This window comes from Malaya genurostris, chromosome 2 (assembly GCF_030247185.1).
Source record: "Malaya genurostris strain Urasoe2022 chromosome 2, Malgen_1.1, whole genome shotgun sequence".
NCBI lineage: Eukaryota > Metazoa > Arthropoda > Insecta > Diptera > Culicidae > Malaya > Malaya genurostris.
Window position 1 is genome coordinate 267,968,478 of NC_080571.1, and position 27,424 is coordinate 267,995,901.

General features: G+C 38.1%; 1 protein-coding gene across 5 annotated transcripts in view; it reads left to right on the forward strand.

Moving 5' to 3' along the window:
- Positions 1 to 1,090: 1,090 nt before the first annotated feature.
- LOC131429910 (beta-1,3-glucosyltransferase) overlaps positions 1,091 to 27,424 on the forward strand; it is a 75,742-nt gene continuing 49,408 nt past the window's right edge. The window contains exons 1-2 of one of the 5 annotated variants that reach the window (XM_058594362.1): positions 1,091 to 1,535; positions 8,857 to 9,302. In XM_058594362.1, the coding sequence (XP_058450345.1) occupies positions 9,185 to 9,302 (118 nt within the window). In that variant the 5' untranslated portion in view covers positions 1,091 to 1,535; positions 8,857 to 9,184. The remainder of the gene's footprint in view (positions 1,536 to 8,856; positions 9,303 to 27,424) is intronic. The other 4 variants (XM_058594361.1, XM_058594360.1, XM_058594363.1 and 1 more) reach the window with 4 other exon arrangements.

The window sequence follows — 27,424 nt, forward strand, 5'->3', positions numbered from 1 at the left end:
GCAAAATTTCGTACTGGTCATATGAGCACCGAAGACGATGAACGCAGTTGACGTCCAAAAGAGGCTGTTACCGATGAAAACGTGAAAAAAATCCACAAAATGATTTTCAATGACCGTAAAGTGAAGTTGATCGAGATAGCTGACACCTTAAAGATATCAAAGGAACGTGTTGGACATATTATTCACGAATATTTAGATATGAGAAAGCTTTGTGCAAAATTGGTGCCGCGTGAGCTCACAATCGATCGAAAACAACAACGAAAAACCATGCTGAAATTGAACGAACTGGGCTTCGAATTGCTCCCTCATCCACCGTATTCTCCAGATTTGGCCCCCAGTGACTTTTTCCTGTTCTCAGACCTCAAGAGAATGATCGCTGGAAAAAATTTTAGAAGCAATGAAGAGGTAATCGCTGAAACTGAGGCCTATTTTGAGGCAAAGGACAAATCGTATTACAAAAATGGTATCGAAAAGTTGGAAGATCGCTATAATCGCTGTATCGCCTCTGATGACAATTATGTTGAATAATAAAAACGAATTTTGGCAAAAAAATGTGTGTTTCTATGAAACGATACGAACTTTTCAGCCAAACTGTTATTACTTTCTGACCATATTTGCGAAGTTGTGATCGAACCCAAATAATCTGAGTGAAAGACTGTTGTCACATTTCGCTTTGCCCGTTTCCGATCAATACCAATATTATTCCATCCCTAACACCTACTGATTGATCCAATGAATTAAGTACCTACTAATCACTTCTCCCATTTCTATATTCGCAATAAAAGAAAACCATTCCCTTCATTGGATCAATTCATCCTACGATACCTACAAATCATTTCAACAAGTCACGTTGATTTGTTTTGGTTCATTCATCCTAGACTGGAATCCGGCATTCGTCGTATTCCCGTATCCATTGAACCGACGCCTGCGCTACGACGTCCCAACCGGAATCGCGTCGCCATCGGATTCAAATGAACCTATTTGTTTACAACCGAAGCAAGTTTTCCCGAATGCCACAGCTCCGAGCAGACGGCTATCGAGCAGCTGATTTTCCACCGAGTTTTCCTCTTTGAACAGTTGGTGAAAAAGGCTGGACCGGTTCGGATGTGTTTATTTTGCAAGCGAGTACAGTTTTCCTCTCTCATTGGCGTCAGTTCCACACCAAAAAAAAAAAAGAAACGTGACTTCCAACGGTGCCACGTGCTGTTTACATTCTCGATATTCACGGGGGAAAATGTGCTCATTCGCAAATGTCCTTGCTTCCGTGGCTGGATAATTAATATTTTGGAGCAAACAGTATGCAGTTGTTATTAACTGGGATTCGCGGTAAAATGCGAAAAGCCAATTTCGAACGGTTTTCACGGGAAGTGGAAACGGACACCGAGTCATGGTTCGCGAAATAAAACCGCACGGGTTTTATCGGTAACTGTATGTTGTTTTGTGTTGGCGGTGAAATTAAAATGTATATTAATTAAAAATGATTGTTTGTGGTGAAACCGTACCGTGGGAGGTGGCGTTTGTGCGGTGTGGCCAATGTGCGTAGGACAACCAGAAATGGGATTATTTGTGGTTGCTGGCTGGACCACGGGCAATAACAGAGCCGCTCGTCAAGTCAACAAGAGGACGCGAATATTGGCTGATTTATTATTAATACCTGGAGGGACCCCAGTGCAGTGAACGGAACGCACAAACGGATGATTGTGAATGAGTGTTAAATAATTCGAAACTGCTGATTGCAAATCCCCACACAAACAGTCCCTGGTCGTGGGCATTGCCATAAGAACAAATCGACATGAATCGACAAATAAACTCAATTAGGCTGTTGACGTAAATTGGATCAATTGAATATTTTGGCACATTAAATTGTGTTTATGGGGAGCATTTTTAAAAGCGGGAAGCGTGCGATTGTGGATGTTTAATTTTTGACATTATATTTTTGCATGTATTACTTTATGGTCTGTTTGTATTCAGTGCTTCCCTGGTTGACGATTCAATGCATGGGGCATCCTGCAAGCCATTTATCGCATGTTTGAACTCAATAGTGCAATAGTCCTGTACGCTTAATTAACAGCTGCAAAGTTCTTCAAAACGTAATGGTTAAATTCCATAAATTGAATGTAACATTAACATATGAATTTACGTATCGTCTTAGACTCATCAATGAGTAGCTGTTTATGTTGAACTGCAATCGTGACCCGACGGTTCAACATATTTGCAGAACAATTTTTTTTGTTACACCAAAGTGTAATGTCTAAACTGACGTCTCTGACTGATAAGTCTGAGACGAAACGTAAAATCGTAGTAAAAAAAAATATTCAGTTAGCATAAATTTGAGGTAAAAAATGCCCTAACATGATTCTAGTTATTGAGAAAGTAATGCAATAAAGAATCATCTGATGATTTTAATTGTCTCTGAAGGTTTGATATTACTTCAAAAATGGTACTCAGTTTCGGATGATGTAATGGACGATGTAACTAATGTCACGAAGTCACTACTCGTCAGTTAGAAAGTTTTAATAGAATAGTCACTTGGTCTAACGTCTTCCTAACCATGCCTCCAAAAATTTGGGTGACCCAACCCTCCAAAAATTCTCCGGTTTCAAAGAGACAAAAACCTGTTTTAATCCACCTAGTGGTGTAATGATGCCTTTCAAGAAGAAGAAGAAGAATTACATGGTTCATTCAAGAGATTTCGTTTATTTTTACATCGTCTTGTATAGAAACACGCTCTTTATATTATCATTTCTACACATATCCGCTATAATTCCGGAATTGAAAGCTTGATCGGGAATAAGTTCATAAGACTAAGAGAAATTGTTTATGATTGATAAGACCTTGTCAACTATTCGTCTTGATCAGCATCATAAGCAAATCATATGGGACCATCACATCTTTTATTTAAATCTGAGTTTGTGAAAATTAGGTTGGCAATCTTAAAGCAACAAAAATGACAATATATGTAACCCCACACATGAAACAAATTGATTCGATTGGTATATGCCATTTGTCCCTACAGGCCTAGGATCATAGGTCGATTTTCCTGGTAACTGCATATAGCTTTTCTTTATGAAAAGGCTAAAAAATTTGAATCTAACCTTGTAAAATCGGTTCAACCATCTCAGAGTAATGCGAGTGACATTATTTTCACATTTTTGGTGTTTTATTTTCACATTTTTTATGCATATCACCCTGTAATTCCGGAACCGAAAGTTGGATACAAATGAAATACCGGAACATAGTATGAGACTATAAGACCTTTCATATGAATTTAAAATTGTGAAAATCGGTTAAGCCATCTCCGAGAAAAACGAGTGACATTATTTTCACATTTCTGGTATATATCACCCTGTAATTACTGAACCGGAAGCCGGATCCGCATGATATTTCGGAACTTTGTATGGGACTATAAGACCTTTCATTTGAATCTAAGTTTGTTAAAATCGGATTAACCATCCCAGAGTAATGTGAGTGACATTATTATCACATTTTTGATGTATTACTTCCACATTTTTTATGCATATCACTCTAAATTTCCGGAATCAGAATTTGGATCTAAATGATATTCAGGAACTTCGTATAGGACCGTGAGACCTTTCATTTAAATCTGAGTTTGAGAAAATCGGTTTAGCCATCTCACAGAAAAGTGAGTGACGTTATTTTCACATTTTTAATGCATTATTTTCCCATTTTTGGTGCATATCACCCTGCAATTCCGGAAGCGAAAGTCGGATCCAAATCATATTCAGGAATTTTGTATGCGATTATGAGACTTTTCATTTAAATCTAAGATTGTGAAAATCGGTTTAGTAATCTCTGAGAAAAGTGAGTGACATTATTTTCACATTTTTGGTACATATCACCCTGTAGCTCCGGAACCGGAAGTCGGATCCAAATGAAATTCAGGAAATTTGTATGGGGCTATGAGAACTTTGATTTGAATGTAAGCTTGTGAAAATCGGTTAAGCCATCTCCGAGAAAAGTGAGTGACATTTTTTCACATTTTTAATGCATTATTTCCCCCTTTTTGGTGCATATCACCCTGTAATTCCGGAACCGGTAGTCGGATCCAAATGAAATTCAGGAACTTTGTATGGGGCTATGAGACCTTTCATTTGAATCTAAGTTTGTGAAAATCGGTTAAGCCATCTCCGAGAAAAGTGAGTGACAATATTTATCACACACACATACACACACATACACATACAACACACACACACACACACACACACACACACACACACACACACACACACACACACACACACACACACACACACACACACACACACACACACACACACACACACATAAATCCATTTGTTCAGTTCGTCGAGCTGAGTCGAATGGTATATGACATTCGGACTTCCGGGCCTCGGTTCAAAAGTCGGTTTTTGCAGTGATTGTATAGCCTTTCTATATAAGAAAGGCAAAACATTTTTATTCTAAGTTTCGATTTTAATTATAAATTTATTCTTCATAAATGTCTTACTGCTGTCGATTGATCAGTTATTTGAAAAAGCGCTTGAATCCTGAAACACGGATGTTAATCTCTTCAGGTTGCCTCATCATAGAAAATATCATAGTGAAACAATAAATAAAGATACAACTGGCATGGAAAATTTAAAAATAACTAGTTTGAATGAGTAATGTATATTACTATATGCTAAGTACATTGCGAAATGTAAAGACACTCGTTTCTAAAAGTGTATTTTTGTATATATTTTACTGTATTTGAGTTGTGACCTCTTATTTTCCTAATACTGTTTCAATCATGCTTCCGAACACCGTTGAAATTTGTTCTATATTTTCCACATTTTCGTGATAATGATACTGGAATATGCAGTATTTTTTATCTAACTTGTTCAAAAACTTTTTAGTTTGTATACAATAAAAGGGCAACCATCGACAAATATATGTATTTTGACAACTAATATAAATAGTTGTAGAAAATTTGAAAAGTGTAACAGAATCATTGAAACATGTCACGATGGAAAAACAATATTTTGGTGTTTTTTTCAATAAACAATGTTTCATATCTCGACACCATGCATTTTAAAAAGCTTACGCCTTCGACATGTATTTATTTATTTTTAATAACATGGTATAAAACATTGCTCAAGACGGGAATTCTCTGTCTCACAATACATGCAAAACAACTTTCAATTTACTTTAATTCACTTCTAGGTTGATTCATAAAAACTTTGATCATATCGAAAGAAGCCTGTTCCAAGCTGAAATTTCTCTTAAGACGTTGAAGCTACATAATTAACCTCAGAAGCACAAACAAAAAGAAACGCGTGTTTTGATATGATAGATAGGGATCTATGCATATCTCTGTCAGTCGCTGGGGGCTAACTAAGGCGAATATGGTAGATGCGGTAGCGATTCAAATTCCAATTCAAGAAATTTGGTCATCGTAGCGATAAGTTGTTTTTGATCAACTGTGATAAAAAACGGCACTTACTTTTCAAACAATTTTTACATATTTAAGTGTATATGCAAAATTGTGAAAATATTTGATATCTCTTCGATATAAGCTAAAAATGAATGAAGTTGCTGAAGAAACTTCATTTGTCATAACGATGAAATGATCTTTTGAGACGATTTCTAGACCTACAAACTCTTTTGAAAGACCAGAACCAGCTGCCTCAAAAGTGTTTCAACGTTTAAATTTAGCAAATCAATAATGGTTAGTTTGCTAAACTAATTTGCTAAGTTGTCGGTCCACATTTCCGTCCTCTTTTTACGAATAGCTTCGCGTAAATGACACATAACACTGAAATAGTATTCCTTGTTGACAGTTTAGCTGGTCAGAAGGAATTCGGAGTGCACCACACCTCGATAATCAAAGAAAACTGTCAACATTATCTTGGTTTTTACTCGCTTCGACGAGACGCACTCTCGATTCGTCTCGACCCTCTTTGAACAACTTGTACCAATCGAAAACACTTGCTCGCGACACACATTTATCACCGAAGGCCTTTTGCAACATTCTGAATGTTTCGGCATCAGAAATTTGATTCCACACATAAAATTTAATGAATAATTGTTGTTGAATAATTCCACTCATTGTAAAAATTGTCGATTGCACTTTCAATACTTCAGAAAGACAGACTTACACTAAACACTAATGAGTATTGTGACGTGACACTTGGCTTAGATGTCATTAACAGTCATACCAACCTAGAAAAATAATATTTTGATGAATAAGGATTCCGCGCAAAATATAATTCAAAAGTCTTATTACTTTCTGCTCACAGTATTAGGTGTACAACTTTGCTTCCGCCGTTTTTTTCCAAAATTTAAAGCTTTATTGCGAAAAAGTGCTTACAGATGTATAATTCAAAGTATTCTCCCAGGAGTCCTTTTTTGACGCTATCCATGAAGCAATCCATTTTTCCAACTCTTCGAAGGATTGAAAATGTTGATCTGCCAGGCCGTGTGCCATCGAACGGAATAGGTGGAATTCAGAAGGGGCGACATCTGGGGAATACGGCGGGTGGGGCAAGACTTCCCATTTCAGCATTTCCAGGTACTTTTTGACCACTTTTGCGACGTGAGGCCGAGCATTGTCGTGTTGGAAGATGACTTTGTCATGTCGCTCTTGATACTGTGGCTGCTTTTCTTTTAGCGCGGGACTAAAGCGCATCAGTTGCGTTCGGTAGCGATCTCCTGTGATGGTTTCACCCGATTTTAAGAGCTCGTAGTAAATTGTTATTCATCTTTGAAGGTTTTTTCTCTTCCTCCATCATGTTTGTCTTCGACATCGAAATCACCATTTTTAAAACGTTGAAACCACTCCCGACACGTTCTTTTACTCAGAGCAGCATCACCGTAAGTTTTTGAAAGCATTCGATGCGCTTCAGTTGCATTTTTTTTTTTCGAATTGTAACAGAAAAGTAAAACTTCCCGCAAATGGCGAGAATTGGACACATAAACAGACATTTTCGAGCGTAAATAATACGAAAACAAGAACAACTGTCACTGAAATGGCGATGACAATTCGTTAGGCACTGTACACACTCACTTTAAAGGCATTATCATCTATGTATTTTAACCAGCCTCAGCCGGTACAGCAACCCATCGGAAAACGGCGGAAGCAAAGTTATACACCTGATAGTATACCATCAGAATCAGTTTGTCGAGATCAGAAAATGTCTGGGTGTATGTATCAAAAATATGCACTCGATTCTCTCGGAGATACCAGGATCGATTTTCATAAACTTAGGTTATAATGAAAGGTGCCATGATCCCTATATTCTGCTATTGAGTTTTATCCGGTTCGATCTTTCAGTTCGAGAGTAGCGGGGTAAAATTTGCTTAAAACATGAAAATAGTGCATAGTGTTGAATTTTATCCGGACTCGATCTCCGGTTTCGAAGTAATGGGGTAGAATGTGGAACAAAATATGTATTTGAAGTGCACTTAATTTTCTTTGAGACTGCTCAACCAAATCTCACACACTTAAGTTCAAATTAAATCCCTCAAAACCCTATTGATATTTATCCGGATATGACTTTCGAGTCTAGAATTAGCCTGTAAAAAAATTTAAATTTCAAGAGCATGTTTCTATGCATGACACTGATAAATCGAGTAAAAAACTTGAAAAGCCCTGTATTTTTTTAGTTGGTCAGGTCAGGTTAGTTGATAACCAAACATATCGACTTAGGTTATACCGGATTGAAGTTCTCGGTTTCGAAAGACCCGAAAAAATGAATCGTATAATCAAAACCGGAGATCACTCCAATTTTCCAGAAACGACTGAATCGATTTTCAAGAACATAAATTCAAATGAAAGGTATTACTGGTTCCGGAGTTACAGAGTGAAGTGTGTTATAAATTGAAATCCGTCATTCAGCGTGACAATGCCAAAAATGAAAATTCGATTATCTTGATTCCGGTAGTACCAGAAATAGTGCTCAAAAACACTTTATTTTCTCACAGACACATATGGCCGTGATTTAGTATGACGAATGAATGAATTGAAATAGTTTTGAGTCCACTCTCGAAATCTTTGAACCCGATAAACCCGATAAATTTATGTGAATTTTTTACACTAATCACCCTGTATCTCTTGAACCGGAAGTCGGATCTGATTAAAAAACAAGCAGTTTTCATGGGACCTTAAGACCTCTTATTTGAATGTTTGATGGACGGAAACGTGTCATCCATATACTAGCATAATGAATGACATTGTGTTAATTTCATTACATATAATATTCTGTTGTTCCGGAACCAAAAGTCGGATCCAAATGAAATTCAAAAATCTTATATGTGAGCATAGGACTGTTCGTATGAGTCTAAGTTTATAGAAATTGGTGAAGCCAAATTAATGAAATTATTTTTCACACACAAATTTGCTTATTTCGACGAACTTCTTCGAATGGTATAAGAGTGTAAAAAGTTGTGTTCTTCCAGCAATTATTGCTACAAGCAGTGTAAATCAATATAAATATGAAATTGTTTTGAATTTGAAAATACTGCCATCTTTCTAATACATGTGTCATGTTCGAACGATTATGTGGCTAAAAACGAACCATTTTAAAATCGAAACGTCTTGAAAAAATTCCTTTTCCTTCAATGGTTTGACTACTCTTGAGCTATTCGTAGGATGACAAATAAAAATATACGACCCGCGAATGATTGCAATGAACTGAGAGGAAATTTGTATATTAGATACATAATTTTGCCATAATTTTATTGTATTCTTTTATAATTTCAAACACAAGAATGATCCATATTGCGGCTAAAAACTAGTAACAACGTGAATGCCGTAGTTAACACACACGTATCACAACTCCATGCAATCACAGAGATAACAGTGCACCGAAATAAATAAATACTATTTCGCCATAGATAACAAACGCCATACATTCATCGACGAGCCAATAAAACAGTTTCCGATCGAAGTCCAGCTTGTTTGAACTATTCCCCAAAAAAAAAGAACATACAGTGTGTTGATGGCTTTCTACCAAAGTGTCAGTGCAGTTCGTTGTGGAAACTAGCAGCGACGCAGTAGTGCACAGTTAGCAAGAAAAAAAATCAAAAAATAAAAACAAAACATGTGTAAATAATTCATGATCCCATTGGGTTGCTGACGGACAGTCCTTATGCATAAAATAGGCGAAGAAATGGTTGGGCGTGCCCGAGTGAACCCTGGCAACGAAAATGAATTGCCGAATTAATGAGATTAATTATGCATTCGTCAATGTTGATCTTCGCTGTCTTGCAGCTACTACTGCTCACGAGCATACAGCCGACGGTTTCGACGGACTCCCACACCACAACAACAACTCCGCTAGGTAAGCACTTTTTTCTGTCTTGTCTCTCCGTGTAGAGTGCGAATTAGGACAAAAGCACTCTGACTTAATTTCGTTCCCATTCCTTTAACTCTTTTTTTCTTTCCTTTATATCAACTTACCCTTTTTCCATGGAAAATGCTTTGTAATTGAATATACAGCAGGAAGAATCAAAGTTTATCTTTATGAGATAATGAAGCTAGAACAAGATTACTATTACTGGCTAGTAATTATCTTGGTAACTCAAACAAAACGATTCTTGCAAGCATTGTTTTTTTTGCAGATATTATTGATTTTTCAGTGAATTTTATAATTTGACATGACGGTGTTTTGTTGTGCTTAGCATGTGGATCGAGTATAATTGCATATTTTATCATAGTATTTTCACACACGGGTAGGCGGCTCCGAATATAAGACGCTGATCTCGTAGGTCAGATATCGTATCTCAGAGAACGGGAAAGACTGTTAGTGTCAATAGCATCGTTGCAATTGCCATGCAATTGTTCTTTACATTTATGAATCGGCTGCGCAGTCTGTTGAACCAAAAGGTCAAGGTTCACTTTAGAATTTAGCAACCTCATTTCAATTTTATACTTCACACGCCGCTATCGATAAAATGCCTTATATACACATAAAAAAATAATGAAAGACATGTTTTAAGTCTTCATCATCATTCATCGGAAAAATGAATTATTCTTAAAGCAAGACTCACTTAGTGTCTTAACTCTCGGTTAATTTTTCAAAAGGACGTATAAGCAAGTGAAAGTTTTTCTTCAATCACTCTCTCTTTCGATTATTGTGATGTGATTAAAAAGATTTTCTTTGATATCACTATTCTGTTTGAAATTCGAAAGTTTCGGGTATCATTTCATGCAAAGAGTTGAGTGATAAACGTGGAAACCGCTTGGTAATTAATAGAAGAGAAAGTAAACAAAATTAACCGAGAACTATCTCATAAAACTTAGTAACTGGCACTACTGCAAATGACAAATTTCGCGCTAAATCGTATTCACAGTTTGCAGCACCCTCTCAGATTTAATTATATTCACTGTACATGAAGACCCCGGGTTGGCGGTTCAATGCATAGGGCGAAGGATTTGTAGTGTCAGTAGAACTAGCCGTGCGCTGGTTCTGTACACTCTGAATCGGCTGCGAAGTCTGTTGAAACAGAAGGTCAAATTCCACTACAGGAATGTAATACCAAGGCTTTGCTTTGTACATGAAGACTATGTCACAAAACCATCACTTTGCATACTTCGTTTTTCCAAAAATGATCTAGACCCAATCTAGACTACCTTATTATCAAAAAAGAACCGGAATTTTAATTTTAAAATTCCCGCGCTTGTCCAATCGGTAAACTTTTATTCTCTCAACGTTGGCAACACTTTTATACACATTCTGTCAAATTTCGACGCATATCGTAGGATTAGCTTTTGTTTGGCATCTATACAAAGAAGTTGAAAATTTTTCGTGTGGCGATTTTTATAATAAACTACTATTATCGTTAACAATGTGAGATTGATGAATGTCTAGTCGCTTTTTTTCGCATAGATGCACATCTAACCACCCTTCTCTATAGTTTATCATTTGTTTTAGAAATTATTCCTATAACTTCATTTTGTCATACACTCATAAACTACAAAAGATAAAATATAACGAGTTTAGATATTGTTGTGTGAATGCCGGGACATTTCATTCGCTGGCAAACACCAGCTGTACCACCTGTTATGCAAATTTTGCTATCAACATCAATTTTCCCAGAAAGCTTTAGAAATCGCAGCACTAAATAGCAGAACTACCGCAGAACTGAACCCCTATATGTGGGAAATAATTCTACCCGACATCTATTGCCTTCCGCTCTATATTGCATAGTCTATTCACCACAACCTGTGAATGAAAACATAGACGCACCAGAAAGTAGGCAAAATGTAATAGCTAATTATACTTTTCAGCTTTTAATTACGTGTTTTATTACCAACTATAATTAACATCATAAATGTCTATGCAACCGCAGGAGCTTTAGTTTGATTCATTACCGCGGAAACCGTGGAAAACTGCATATTGCTGTGCACGAGATAGCGTGCTGTCATGTCATGTAGAGATGAAATGATTTACCGCATGGGATCTGGTAGCGGTGGAAAGACGCCCGCTATGAGTCTCCTTTTGTGTTGCATTTCCAAGAATGTCCAGGACTCTACCATAGCTCTGCACATAGCAACCGCAGCATGACAAGTCAAATTTTAATAACTCTATTCGGCTGCAATAGATAACGGCCATAAATTCCACCTTCAATTAGATTCCGAACGATAAAAACATGTTTCCGTCACGGATTACACAACTTAACGAGCATAGATTTCCTGACATCGGATACCACCTGCACCACCGGCCACCGGAAATTCGACATGTCGTCGCATGGTGTTTATATTCGCGCAAAGCTTTAAATCAGGACCTGGCATATTTCAGCCTCACCCGTATTTAGTCGAAAATGCAGCGGCGTTGATCGGCGGTACCTCACTCGGTTTACGGTAAGAACGATGAACGGCCATACCAGCATGCATCGGTAGGTTTCCATTTAGGTCTATTTTACATTCCACCCGAGCTTATGCGAAACATACCTGCAAAGGTATTGGAACCAATAACCGACCGAAATTTTACATTGTTAACTGTTGGGAAATGCAGCTCCTAACAAGAGGCCCTTCCTTTGGATATTATTTGCGTGCGGTTGTAATTCTGCTAAATTCATAGCACAGAAACGATGTTCACGCTGGTTTCAACCAGGATCAGTTATCGGTTTATTGCGTTTGCACTTTAGATGGTATCGGTTAAATTGAGAGATATTTGGCTAAATTGCAATTCCGAACACTGATGCTGTGGCATTCATTTGATATAATCTCTATTTCATTAGATCCGATTAAATTGTCGTTTGGCCGAAAATCGATGAGATAATTTCCGAGAAGCCAAACAAAGAGATGAATTGCCACTTCGGTTGAACAAAACGTAGCATACGCTGAATGATCCTAAACCTCCCGAATAGAGCGATTCATGTTAAATTATTTCGTCTCAATTTAAAAATTCGTTTACTTAGTGACCCGGATGGATGCCCTTAATCCAATAAACCGATATTATTTCAATAAAAACGTTTCACAATTACTTCCGAAGCTGGATTTACCCGATGATATTTCAGAAGCTCAGAGTTTATTTTAACATCTATTTCATTATGTATTTGTGTACGTGTAACGTCTCTATTGATAACCTGTGTCTGCTACCAGTTGTCTATACGTCCTGATCTATCATTTCTCAAAGAACTTCCAAGGCATTGCTGGATTATTACATCAGTACGCTTACAACACATAATAAAAGTTTGCAACAAATCAACTTTTGATGGGATTTCCTTAATTTTTGGAGTACTTTTCGGAAACGAGAGATAATATTAATAAATATAAAATAAAAATATATGAATACCAGCAATACTGAAATATGTTGTACAGGTACAACCAGTACAAATATCCAGCATAGAAAAAATAACACGATTCTATTTTTAACAGACTTCGAATATGATTTTTAAGTTAGTGCCATGATTGTACTGTCACTACACACCAAAAAAATTTGAATTTTACTGGTGACTTAATCCCTCATACGATGTAATTAATGAAGACTGCTGGCAGGTGCGACTGTATGAATTTAAATGCACCTTTTACCAGCCAAGCAGATGCATGCTTCTGTGGTTCAGTCGCTTAACAGACGTACTTGCGATCCTATGATTCTCGGTTCAAGTCGCGACGGCTGCTCTCAGTATTCTTTTTTTTATTTCAATGATATTTATGTATGGAGTCTTAAACACAATATTGAATGTTCTTCCACATAAATTTGCGTGAGCTTCGACGCTCCATTTATGTGCATCTAATAAGATGTAAAATCACAGAGTTTTTTAAGTGTGTAAGTATATTTCCAGGTTGAAGCTCATATATATATGACAACTGAATAGGAAGCCACCTCTTTATCACCGTATAAATATCCCAAAAACAGTGAAATTGGCAAAAACTACAACATAAGCACAAATAGTAATATAAAAGAAATAACAAAAAACCTGTTTTAATCCACCTAGTGGTGTAATGATGCCTTTCTCATAATTATCATACTATCATATATAATGCTGTGGTATTCTTCAAAATAATTTCCTTCGATTCTTAAAAGAATAACCGAACTCGGTTTGTTTGACCGTCTACTAATAAAAACTATCAATTGGAAAAGATTTGAGGTCGATTTAGAATTTTTTTAAGGTTTTTCCCCATTTTATGTGATGGTATACAATTTTCAACACACTTTACCCTATATTTCCGGATCCGGAAGTCGGATCCGCATGAAATTCAGAAATTACGCATGGGACCACAGGACTTTTCATTTGAACCTAAGTTTGTGAAAATCGGTCGCGCCATCTATGAGAAAAGTTAGAACACATATTTTCTTTTTTTTGGACATTTTACCCCATAACTCCAGAACCGGAAGTCGGATCCAAATAATATTCAGGAATTTATTATGGGACCTCAAGACCTTTCATTTGAATCTAAGTTTGTGAAAATCGGTTCAGCCATCTCTAAGAAAAGTTAGTGCACTTATTTTCACAATGTTTTGCACATTTTACCCCATAATTCCAGAACCGGAAGTTGGATCCAAAAAATATTCAGGAATTTTGTATGGGATTACAAGACCTTTCATTTGAATCTAAGTTTGTGAAAATCGATTCAGCCATCTCAGAGAAAAGTATATTTTATATATATATATATATATTTTATATATATATATATATATATATATATATATATATATATATATATATATATATATATATATATATATACATATATATAGTCATTTTGCGTACTCGACGAACTGAGTCGAATGGTATATGACACTCGGCCCTCTGGGTCTCGGTTCAAAAGTCGGTTTTCACAGTGATTGCATAACCTTTCTATATGAGAAAGGCAAAACAGAGAAAAAGTTCTGAAACTAAAAAACAGTATTAAAACACAAACAACCAAATTAGGAAAAACGGAAATTTTAAAATAGCAAGAATATCAGAGATAATAAATGAAAACTTTGAAGCTGGCAAATATGGCGAAATTAGCCAAATATTTGGACAAATTAAGAAAAAAATTATATCAGCTAAATAGCTTGAATTACAACCATAAGAAGATAGTTACAACAAACAAAAAATGGCAGAACTTGCGAAAATTATGAAAAAATATGGAAGAAATAGCAACAATTGTAAAAATAGTTGAATCCGAAAGTAGACGTAAGACATTGTCAGAATCAAAAGCAAAAACAGCAAAACTCGCAAAAAATTGTTTCAATTCATCTAGTAATTTAAATATGCCTTTTTCGATAAACATTTGCAGGAGAAATTGATGCGAGCTTTATTTCCAAGTTTCGGATATTTATTTCCCTTTCAAAGCCGTGAACCTAAAATCATTACATCAGAAATTGGCTATGTTGATCATAAATCATAGTTTTTGTTTTTGTTTTCAGATTTTTTTTACAGTTTAGTATTGTCACTATATATGACTAATACCGGAATCATAAGATGGGTCTAGATAAACTCAGAATAATGGTAGGGACAATAATAACATGCATATAAATCTAAATTTGTGAAAACCGGTCCGGTCATCTGAAACAACATTGTGATTGTTTGACATGTACGTACATTCCTGAAACAACGAACTGAGTCGGATGGTGTATGACACCTATTGATTTATATCGTTGAACACCTATTTTTACTAGCCGAGTTCTCAAGTGATTTTATAACCTTTCTTTATGAACGAGGCAAAATAATTTTAAAAATAAACTGGTCAATTTTCAATTCCGAAAATTCTTCTTTTAAACCCAAAAAAAAATGTAGCCAAATGATTTTGTAAGTCAACTCTCTGACACTTAGAATTTTCGATATTGTTGAAAAAAAATTTATAGATTACACCAGATCTCGACTTTTCATGCTTTTCTAAGACATTTGGCATAAATTTTTTTTTCGATTTCGGACATTTAAAAAATCCGCCCCATGGGGTTGTTCGAACCATTAATGTGGAACAAGACAACCCAAAATTTCTAATGATCTACAATCAATCGTCACACTTTTGAATCCGCAATTGCACGAGAGTCTGCTTAGATTGATCTTGATTAGGAACCAACACCGAACATAGTTTGTCTTGATTTGTATTTGTTTTATAGCCGACGAAATTACACCAATATCCCAAATGTATGCAATTATATCTTTGTACATATTGCAATTTCGATATTTAAACTTCTCTTCGCCAAGCTTATGTTCAAGTTTTGTATGCAAGCAGTTATTTTTATAGCGTTAAGTTTCTCTACCATTCTGCGATTGCGGTTGAAGCGATAAACTTTTTCTCATAATCAATCGATTTCATCTCATATAAATTAGAAATTAATCTTAAGCACTCACACGCACACTTCTCAGGCGAAACGACATAACATGGAATTTCATCCGAACTTGCATGACAGAAGATCAGAGCATACCAATTAAAGCTTCAAATCGTTTTATGGCACTTTTTGTCTTGCTGTTTAGCAACAACCTACCTCTAGCATGCTACGCGTAGGACTGAAACGTTAGCTATAATTTCGCTTCTATTTATTTATTTAGCAGACAAAATTTTATTTTTAGCAGACAGAATAGGACACTGCTCGTTACTAATCAAAATTTCAAATATAATTAAAAATACATGGTTTGATACATTCAAATCAAAACTTAGAAATATTTCTAATCAAATGATGAAATAATAATAATAATTGATACAAAATAGACTGAGCTGTAAGTGTTCAACACCTGACCACATTTCTACGTGTAGTTTTCCTTGAGTTTCTAATTTGCACCCCTATAAAGAAAATAAAGATGGGATCCACATCAAAAATTTCTAAGCTCCAAAGTCAAATTTTTTTCAATGTTTTTTTTTAGATCTGGACGTTTCATACATTTCTAGAACCTTTAGCATCTAAATTTTATTTTTCAATTTCAAAGTTACGCGGTCTTTAATTCTCCAAGTCCCAAAGTCGATGATTTCAAAAAAAAATATTTTTAAGATTACACCAGATCTGGACGTTTCACGCATTTCTACGATATTTGGCATCAAAAGAAAATTCGATATTTTTGCGGTTTTTTTACGCGAATTTCTGTTTTTTACGCGATACGCATACGCGCGTAAAAAGAGACCTCAGCGTATTAAAATAGTAACGTGATATGATATCGTAATCGTGCAAAGCAAAGTCTTGGCATTACATTCCTTTCGTGGAATTTGGCCTTTCTGTTTCAACAGACTTCGCAGCCGATTCTTAGTGTACAGAATCGGGGCTCGAACATGCGACAGCTGCCTTGTAAGACCAGCGTCCTATGCATTGAACCGACAATCCCTGTTATCTCGCTAATAAAGGTAGAGCAGTGGTTCGCTATTCACGCTCCCGTCCATTGGTTCGGTATCACTGTTATTGGTGGAACAATCGTTATTTATTTGACAGGCGTTGGGTAAGTTGTTCACTGCAGCTGGTGTACTTTGTTCTATAGGGGATACTGATGGATTCGTTGAAGAGGATGGTGGCTGTCACAGGTGTACTGGGGTTGCTTGGGGTTGGTGTGAAGGAAACACCGTTGTTCCTTTGGTGTAGTTGCCTTTTTGTCAAGTTTATCACATGTCTTACCGTAGTGAACAGCTTTTTGGCAATATTGACATGTGGCCATCTGATTGTCATAGGTAACAAGTGATTTGCACGGGATTCTTGTATCCTTACCGAAAGTCACATAAGAAGGTATAGCCTTCTTCAAGCGCATGCGTAACAAACGTACGCCATTTAGAATACCGAGGAAAAAGTTCTTCCACTTTTCTTTTTCGATAGAGAGAATCTCTCCGCATTAGGACATAGTTTTGCGAATATAAGGATCGATGACGCTTGAGGGAAGATCATGCACACGCACTTCTATAGCACTATCTTCCATATATATACTGGAATGTTGTACTTAATGTTTTCGTGTTCCACATAGTGCACATTGTTATTGCCTTTCGCGAATTGAATTGCATCCAACTCTTTATAAAACTGGATGTAAACAACATTACTTGTCTTATTGCATTGAAATAAATGCACACGTTTAATGTCACGATACGTTTGCTCCTTAACCTTCAAGCTCTCGTATCGAAGGTCGAATTTTGCACTTTTCAAAAATTGACCGAAAAAATGTTGTGAAAAAAATTATGAAAAAGAAAAACTCATCCGATTTTTTTTTCGATGTTTCTATTTTGAACCTGTTCAACCAACACATTGACGTTAATGTTTTTCTTGCATTTTGAAAAATTAGGGTGATTACTTTCTACTGTTGAAAAGCAATAAATTAACTGTTAGCTACCTTCATCGTAGAAAAAGCCGCTCACGAGATAATTAGACTTAAAAAATGGAATGCTTTTTCAAGAATACGTCTCATTAATTTTTTTTTAATGATTTTATTTTAAACATAAGTCCACATTTGAAGTTTATGTTTGAAATTAGTGTCAAATAAGAAAAAGATGTTACAATTAAAATATTTTTTAGACATTTTTTTTAGTTTTTTGGCCCTGTGACAGAGGGCCGGTTTTAATTGACACTAATCAAACTAATATCAAATGTGGTAATTTTTTATAGAGAGCTCCATCGATTTCCTACAACTTCTTTTTCGAAACCATTTTTTTTACAAAACAGTTCCCGAGCTTCAGAGATATACAAAAATAATTCGCCTGTTTAAGCAGGTACTCTTAAGTCAAATTAATCTCTCCGTCCGTGAAAATAAATGGCTTGTCACATTAAAGACGTAGGTAAAGTTTTATTTAAATCGAAGTATGTGAAGTCTGATGACTTGCTACACATTCCTGGAATTGTTCACTGCCTTTCTAAAATTTCAAGCAGATTTTAAAAAGTTTTTGCAATCAAACTGCTTCAATGGCAGTGGGAAAGCCAAATGCACGAAATTTTAAAAAATGTGCACTTAGCGCTTAGGAATAAGTGATACAGAGGGTCAATAAATATCTGCAACGTTCATGAGACATCTGCAAATTTAGAGATGAATCGGCCAATCACTGCTCTTTTGTGTATGTCTCGGGTTTGCGGTTCAATGCATAGGGCGCTGGTCTTACAAACCAGTTGTCGTATGTTCGAGCCCCGACCTGGAAGTACTCGTAGTGTCAGTAGAATCGTAGCACCAGCCATGCTCTGGTTCTGTACACTCTGAATCGGCTGCGAAGTCTGTTGAAACAGAAGGTCAAATTCCACTACAAGAATGTAATACCAAGGATTTGCTTTTTTCATTTATGTATGTGTACTGAGGGAAGTGTGCAAATAATTTTCCCGCAAGAGTCTAATCAAGTATAAAATGCGCAATATTCAGAGAGATATTTTGTATACTGACCAAACAAACAATGCAAAATTGTCTCCAGTTTTCCCAACCAACTTAATTTCCTTCTTCATTACCTATTGTTTATAATGTAAGTGTGAACGTCAGGTCGAGATGTCTTTTGACGTCTCGTTTCTTATTTGCATTATTTTCAACAGCCTCGTGGACCATGAGTCATGGTGTACCCAGTGGACTTTTTCCAAGCTTCCAAACTCAAAACAGTTTAAATTGTTGGCTGGTAATTCCTAATCGACTATCCTTGAAAAAATATGTATGAAAATATAGGGAGAAAATGCGATTCATATTAAAACTCACAAATAAAACAAATCCTTCAGTCGCAATCATTCGAGCTGTTCTGAAAACAAACAATACTGAAGACCAGTTTCGGTGTCACATAAACAGCAAACTGACACTATTTACAACCTTCGTGCCGTCTGCAAACTTTTTCGTTGCAATTGCATTGCTAGCTCGGGTTGTACCCCACAGTACAACTGTACTGGCGTCGTCGAAAACATCAACCAATCCGCCAATCGAAAATTTGCGAAGCAAAGCTCAGCAGAACGAAACTACGTGCTCTTCTCTTTGCGTGAAACGATATAATCAACCAGATGAAAGCTTTTCTGGGAACGGAAAAAAATCATGTCTCTGATGATGATTATCCATCCGGTGGTTATTTTTTTGTGGGTGGATAAGCGAAAAACTTTCATACGAGATCGCAGTGCACATCAGCAAAATTACCAATCTCACCGCAGTCGACGGTGGAAGTATGATATCCATTCGGAAATAGACTGACAACCGGTAACCGATGTAGGAGCAGCAAAAATTTCTGCAATGTTTGAAACACCGAGAATCACGCAGATTGGATTACGATAGGAATTTTCATGTGCAAGTTGCAACCGCTAACATTTGTACCTAATGGATTACTTTTTTACGCTTCGGTTGTTCGCCATAGTACAGCAGGATATCGGAAAACGATATGTCTCGGAGCAGTGAAATGGCATTATCTGAAATAATTCGATAGCGAGTGTTCTCGTATCTCTAGAGCAATTCCCATAATCCTTTGATTCATCAAGGATTGCGATGGGAACCGAAAGTACAGGATTATTGTTTCAGCAGATTTCAGCTTCTAAATTCTTCATACCAGAAAGCACACGCCCGAGTAAGTCTTTATTGCTTTCCGCCGATTCTGTCTCGTATGACTGAGAATCAATCCATAATGAGGAGAAACTGGAATGATAAATTAATTCTATTGAAGATGCTATTATCAGGTAGCAAGCAACTGGTGTCCTTTGCATCCTTTGTTCTGACTCTATACTCAAGGCATCATAGAAGCGAAATACCCCCCGGCACTTAAGCCATGTAGACAATAATGAACAGGAACAATAGCTCACAACACGGCTCACAAAGTCTATTATAAAATATAAATTTCTGCGCTGTTCGTATTAATGATCCGCTAGCAACAGAATTATACCTGTTCTACCTCAATTCCACATTCACCGAACGTCAGCAGTGTCATTCTTTATTTCATGACAACAATACAGGATGGCGGTTGTCTGCGTTACCAAATACGGCTCTTTGAACTTTGAGCGCTAGTCCATGTCGATACCGGAAAAAGCAAATACTGACAACATGTACTTTCCATAATAATCTCATCATCAATTCATTTCTGATTATATCTTTTTTAATAATTAGTGTTTCAAGCACAATGCACCACGCGTTTCCATTAGATGGAACAAGAGAAAATTCTCGAAAGAGCTTGGAATCAAATCGATTGATTTGTTAGATTTCGCTTTATCCTCATCTTCATCTTCATCTATGACCAATTCCTACTTATTGAGCCTAAAAATAAGTTTCTAATGTTCTATAAAATGTGACGCCTCCAATAGATTTTGGGCAGAAATGTGAGCAAATGAAGTTAGAAGTGGAGTAGTGTGATACTGAAAAAACACAAACGGGGCAATATTTCTTGTGTCACTATGTCATCACTGACAGAAACGGTATGTTTACAAACCATAATAAAACAAAAACATCATTTTTTGTATCAACAGAATACAATGATCCAACAGATATAATTAGGCTAAACACTAACAATTTAAACTAAACTTATAACCCTATACATAGTAGATAAGTAAGCGTGGGGGAACGACGGAGCTAGAATCGGCATGTAGATCTAATTAGTGATGGAAATGATAGTGGAAGACGTCGAGAAAGACGGGGTTTGAATCTGCAAGCGGTGTTGGGTAAACATCAAAATTTCTAAAATCGTGACTAAAATTTTTCAGAAGTGATTTTCAGACGAAAAAATCATCGATCAGAAAACTTGAAGGCGCAGTACTGAATTTTTGCAAACGCGATTCTCAATGAAACCGATTTCACATGGCAAAATATCAGTTGTGAAAAGTTCACTAGCAAACATTTTGCTCAAAGATGTTTAAGAAAAAAGTTCGTACATTGAATATATCTGATATGATTCTCGAACAGAAGATTTTTGGGAACTGAATTTACATAGCCGTTATATCTCAACCCTTTGCAGAATACATAATGAATAAATTGACCGATGTACGAAAACTGAACCTTTCTGAAAATGTTCAGTGCGCGTAAGGTGGTTGATAAGTGGATCAATAGTGGTGATGTATTTGAGATTTACGCAGCAATACCGGTGGTGGAGTAATAAAAGCATGTTATGCTGCTCATAATATTCGGCCTTATTCTAAATAACGACGTATCGTTTTATTGATCGTATTTCATTCGTATTCCTAATAACGTGTAACGTTAGACTAATTTTGTTATGTTATATCAAGTATGCACTGAACGAAAATTCGGAAAGTTAAACATATGTGGTATACGTTGGATGAAGCACAAACTTGCGGTACTGGCAGCACGGCACAAGCACTGATCGTTTTATCATCAAACGCACAAGGCAGCTAGCGTATAGTGGTTTCCGCTTACACGTCACTAGCACAAAGAAGAAACTGAAAAGAAAAGCACAGTCAACTTCCTTGTCCAACGAAGACGGACGTCATTTCGCTCGGAGACATCAACCAGAAGAGATATGGCTCGGCCATAGTTCGTTACCGAAAAGAAAACTGATTGCAAAAAAGCAAAAATAGAATCAAGGTAGGTGCCGACCGAACGGACCCAAAAAGCACAATATTGACTTAAAATATTGCAGCTCGAGCAAAGTAAATCGCGGCACATGGATTCATGACGTCACCGTTCACTGAGCACGAGGGATCGAGCACACAAAGAACGTCCAGCTCATCCATAAAGAACCCGGAAAGGGTAACACAAAACCGCATGAAATGGCTATCAAATCGAAGATAACCGGTTCTCCGTTGTAGGTCCTTTTGTTGGATTTTTCTTCTGGATCTTTCTGTTGGATTTTTCTGTAAATTGGATTTTTCTTTTGGATTATTCTTCTGGGACTGGAGCTCTCTTGGCTCGAACACCGCACTGGAGACCGCACTGATAGCTGGAGACAATCATCAGCAGCTGCGAAGGGACTCCATTCTGGGTCAGAGGTTGAAGCTCTCTTGACACCGCGCCGGATGTTGTGCTGATACTGCACCGAGACATTACGGAGACGTGCTAGCGCCGGAATTCATCGTGGGGTCAATATCCTGCACGAACTCAGTGTTTAAACCTGACCACTCGGACATCGTGCTTCCTCCGTGTCTTGCAGTGTCTTAGTGTCGCCATATCATCGCACCCTGTAAGCGACATCGTCGCGCTGACGCCGTCATATGGAAACTTCATGTGAGCTGAACGTCAAATGCTCTGCATCGTGAGTGAAGATGCATGTGGTGTGATCAGGATAGATAAGATGGAAGGATGATTTCGGTAAGCGTCTTGATTATTTATTAGTGAGGACATAGGAAAAGATTTGAGGCAAGATAGTGAGGAACATGAAGCTGTGTAGTTAGAGGAAGTATTTCAAGTTTTGTGGAGGAAAGGCAGGAGACGGAAGAGATGAGAGTGCATGCTCGGTCAATATAAACAATATGAAACGATACACAATATGAATTTTATTTGGGCTAGTTGGCTTTCCGTCGCCTAAAGGGAAGAAATTCCTATATTTTACATTGGCGCCCAACTGAAAACCCCACCTATTTGAAAAATTAATGTTAGAGTTTGAGTTTTGTGATTTGGGTGATAGTTTGTTTAAAGCATATTTTGATTTGTGAATTCAGTTCGATCTTTTAAGTATGGATTATACACACTTAATCGATGAAGAAATTGATTATGAGTTGGCGTTGAGACATGTAGTCAATATAACCGCAAAGACTCACCGCACTAGAGTGCAGCTTTTACTTAAAGCAATCCGCGAAGATGAATCGCGAAATATAGTTCGAAGAAGCGTTGATCACGCTATAACACCTTCGGAAAATTTAGAGTCATGTCGATTTCAGATTTATGAACTTCAAAAACTGGTTGAAGTTGCTCTTAGAAATGTAAATATTGAAATGCTTGTTCAATTACGGTCGCGTATCGCACATTATCGGTCTCGTTTATCACTAATAAATCCGCCGAGTGATCGTTTAGAGATGCACAGCTCATTGTGTGCTCTAGTCAAAGTGATGGGAAGTGATGTTAGAAGTGTATTAAATAAAGCAGTGACTCGTGTGGTGCAAGGCAGCAGCATAGCACCAGCACAACAGAATAACACAGCAGTCGATAGCAATGCGACAACGGTAACCGCAGATGGGCAGCATAGATTGGAACCACCCTCCACCTCCCCTCAAGCTGCAGGACAAGCAAGCAGTTCAGCATGGTCGAACGTTACCGGTAGGAGATTTGATGGAAGTTCACATTACTCTCCACTTCCATTAGGAAATCAAAGAAACTTGGTGAGCAATACCAATACGAGAGGGATGGATAGCGTGCTCCAAGATAACTCGCATCTGAATCAAACGGGAGCTTCGAATGAATATTGGCCCCCACCACCGAGAAGACAGCAAGAAGAGAACCCAACTGGCAATTGGAATCGAAACAATGTTTGTCGCAATGCATGGGAAGAATACAACGAATTACGAGATGATTTGCTTCGACATCTGCTACGACGAGAATCAAGACCAACGCAAGAAAGAGGCGAAGACAGACGCATGCTAAAGGCAGTACATAACTGGCCTTTCAAATTTCGAGGAGAAAAGGATACAACATCGTTGAACATATTTCTGGATCGGGTTGAGACATTTGCCAGATCGGAAGGCATGAATGACGACACTTTGTTGTCATCAATTAAGCATTTACTGCAAGAAGATGCGCTTGATTGGTACGCTCGAGCCATGGCGCAGAACAGATTAAGCTCCTGGGAAGCATTCAAGCAGGAGATACGCAAGGAATTTCTACCAGCAGGATATGCACAGATACTACGTTTGGAAGCTTGCTTTCGCTTTCAAGGACAAAATGAAACTTTTGCGAAATACTACCGAGACATCGCAGCTCTTTTCCGATTTGTGACACCACCAATGGAGCAAGAAGAACAGTTCTTTATCGTCAAGAAAAACATGAACGCAGACTACGCAGCGATCGTCACCGCAGCAAGGCCTCGTTCTCTGCAGGAGATGGTCGAGATTTGCACGAGCTATGATGAAACCAGATTGCTTTTGAGTAGACAGAGACGACTTCCAGTACCACACAGCGCATTGTTGGAACCTAGTTTCGCAACTCCAACGGCTACAGTAAAATCACCGCAGACAACGCAGTATCATCAACGTTTTGCTAGAGTTCACGCGGTACAATCAGAAGAGAATGCTGCAGAAGAATATGGTTCCGTTGAGGGCTTAGCACCAATCCCCGAGACAGTTCAATCACAGGATGAAAACAGTCATTGGTCGTTGAAACTGGATCAACTGATGGAGCAAGTGTGTGAATTAAAACTGCAATGGTCAACAAGACTCCCCAGATCGTCAAATTCCCAGAAGACGGGACAACCAATGCAGCAACTACAAGACGCGCGGCAACTGGTACGACCGCCAACAACCGTTCAAACGAAAATGCTGCAAAATCAACGGCGATTTCCAATAGCCGTAAAGCAAGAAAGCATGACGGAAGCTAGACAGGAACAGCATCCATCACTGATACAACAGGAAGACATTTCGGATTATCGACGATTAGTATTGATTTGCTGGAATTGTGATGAAGAAGGACATCGTTTTATGGATTGTCCAAAACCACAAGCAATCCTATTTTGTTACAGATGTGGAAGAAAAGGATACTCCTTACGCAGCTGCTTTACTTGCAGAACAGACACGGGAAACGAAGAAGCGGAGAACCGACAGTAGAGGGAGACGATTTTCCGCAGCAGTTCGAGAATCCCTCAGCAGTTCCTGAATTTAAAAACATTAGCTCGATCATCATCAATTTCGGACAAGACAACCGGCCGCATGCAGTCATCAGCGTGCTAGGCAGAAACATAACAGCCTTATTAGACAGCGGCGCTAACTGTTCGTTGTTAGGAGGAAGCTACGTGAAGTTGGTAGAAGAACTCCAGTTACGAGAAGGCATTGTAAACGGTGGCATCCAAACAGCTGATGGAACTCAGCACAAGATAAACAGCTTCACTCGGCTGCCTATCGTATACAACAATCGGAATGAAACGTTACCGGTACTCTTGGTTCCCACCATTCCAGATTGTGTAATTTTAGGAATGAACTTTTGGGAGAAATTTGGAGTAAAGGCGATTTGCTGTACACTTGAAGCCGATTGCCAGAGAACGGACTCAAGAGAAGAAGAGTCGATGAAAGTCCTAACAGATGAGCAGTATCATAGACTTCAGCAAGTGATAAAACACTTCCCGAAAGCAACCGGTGACAAGTTAGGAAGAACCTCCATGTATGAGCATCGGATCGACGTCGGACAGGCAGTTCCGCGTAAGCAGCGCTACTATCCAATGTCTCCATACGTTCTAGAAGAGGTAAACCGTGAAATAGACAGAATGATAGCATCAGACGTGATTGAAGACGCACTTTATTCACCTTGGAACAACCCTTTGGTAGCGGTAAAAAAGAAAACAGGCCAATACCGCGTCTGTTTAGATGCTAGACACCTAAACTCCGTCATGGTCAACGAAGGATATCCAATACCGCAGATATCATCGATCTTGAACAACCTCGGTGGATGCGCGTACATATCGTCGCTTGATCTGAAGGACGCATTTTGGCAACTACCGTTGCATCCAGATTCGAGACCTCTAACAGCTTTCACAGTCCCGTCCAGAGGACACTTCCAATTCAAAGTGGTTCCATTCGGATTATGCACGGCGAGTCAAGCATTGGCACGAGTAATGACGCAACTGTTTGCAGACATGGAGCCGCAAGTATTCCATTATTTGGACGACATAGTTATCTGTTCTAAGACGTTTGAGGAACACTTGAAAACCTTGGAGGAGGTAGCAAGGCGATTGGAGCATGCGGGATTGACAATATCAACAGAAAAGTCCAAGTTTTGTCGTCGCGAAATCAAATATCTCGGGTACATTCTCAACGAGAGTGGATGGAAAGTTGATGAGGACAAGATAGCAAGCATCGTTAAGTTTCCGATTCCATCAAGCAGAAAGGAAGTTCAACGATTCCTCGGTCTCTGTAATTGGTATCGTCGGTTCATCGGAGATTTTTCAAAACTGGCCGCGCCAATCACAGAACTCACGAAGACAAAAGCGAAATTTCAATGGAATCCACAAGCAGAGCAGGCGTTCCTGAAGCTGAAAGCAGCGTTGGTATCAGCACCAGTATTGGCAATGCCAGATTACACAAAGCCATTTGATATTGCATGCGACGCTAGTGATGTGGCAATAGGAGCAGTGCTATCACAGAACATAGAGGGAGAAGAACATCCTATTTGCTATTTTTCGCAAAAACTCGCATCTTCGGAAAGGAAGTACTCAGTGACAGAGCGAGAATGTTTGGCCGTAATTCGTGCTATTGAGAAGTTTCGAGGATACGTCGAAGGCACCAGATTTACAGTATACTGTGATCATGCAGCATTGAGTTATCTGAGATCCATGAAGAACCCAACAGCGCTCATGAGTCGATGGTTGTTGAGGCTTAACGCATATAATTTCGACATCAAGTATCGGAAAGGCAGCATCAACGTCGTTCCGGACGCATTATCGAGAATTGTTTCTAGCATGGTGTTCGTGATTGATGAGGTTAAAGACGATTGGTACAAGAGCCTGAGAAAGCGGATAATGAACAACGGGGACAGCTTTCCAGACTTTCGATTGATAGGAGATGAGCTGTACAAAAATTGTCTCTGCAAGGATGAGCTTGGAAACACAAGTCACAAATGAAAGAAGGTCGTTCCAAAAGAAGAGCGAATCGATATCATCAGACGATATCATGATTCACCAACAGCCGCACATCTAGGTTTCTTCAAAACATGGCAGAAAATTCAGTCTCATTTCTACTGGCCAAAAATGCAGCTAGAAATTGGCAAGTACGTGAGGGAGTGTAGTACGTGCAAGGCGAGCAAAGCTCCGAACACTCGAATGCTTCCTACAATGGGCAAGCTGAAACCGGCTAGACTGCCGTGGGAACTGATTTCGATGGATTTTGTGGGCCCGTTGACAAGATCAAAGCGAGGAAACACCGTCATGCTGGTAATTGTTGATTGGATTACGAAGTATGTCATCGTGCATCCCATGCGATCAGCGGATGCGACAAAAATGGTAGAATTCTTAGAGAAGGAAGTGTTACTGAAATTC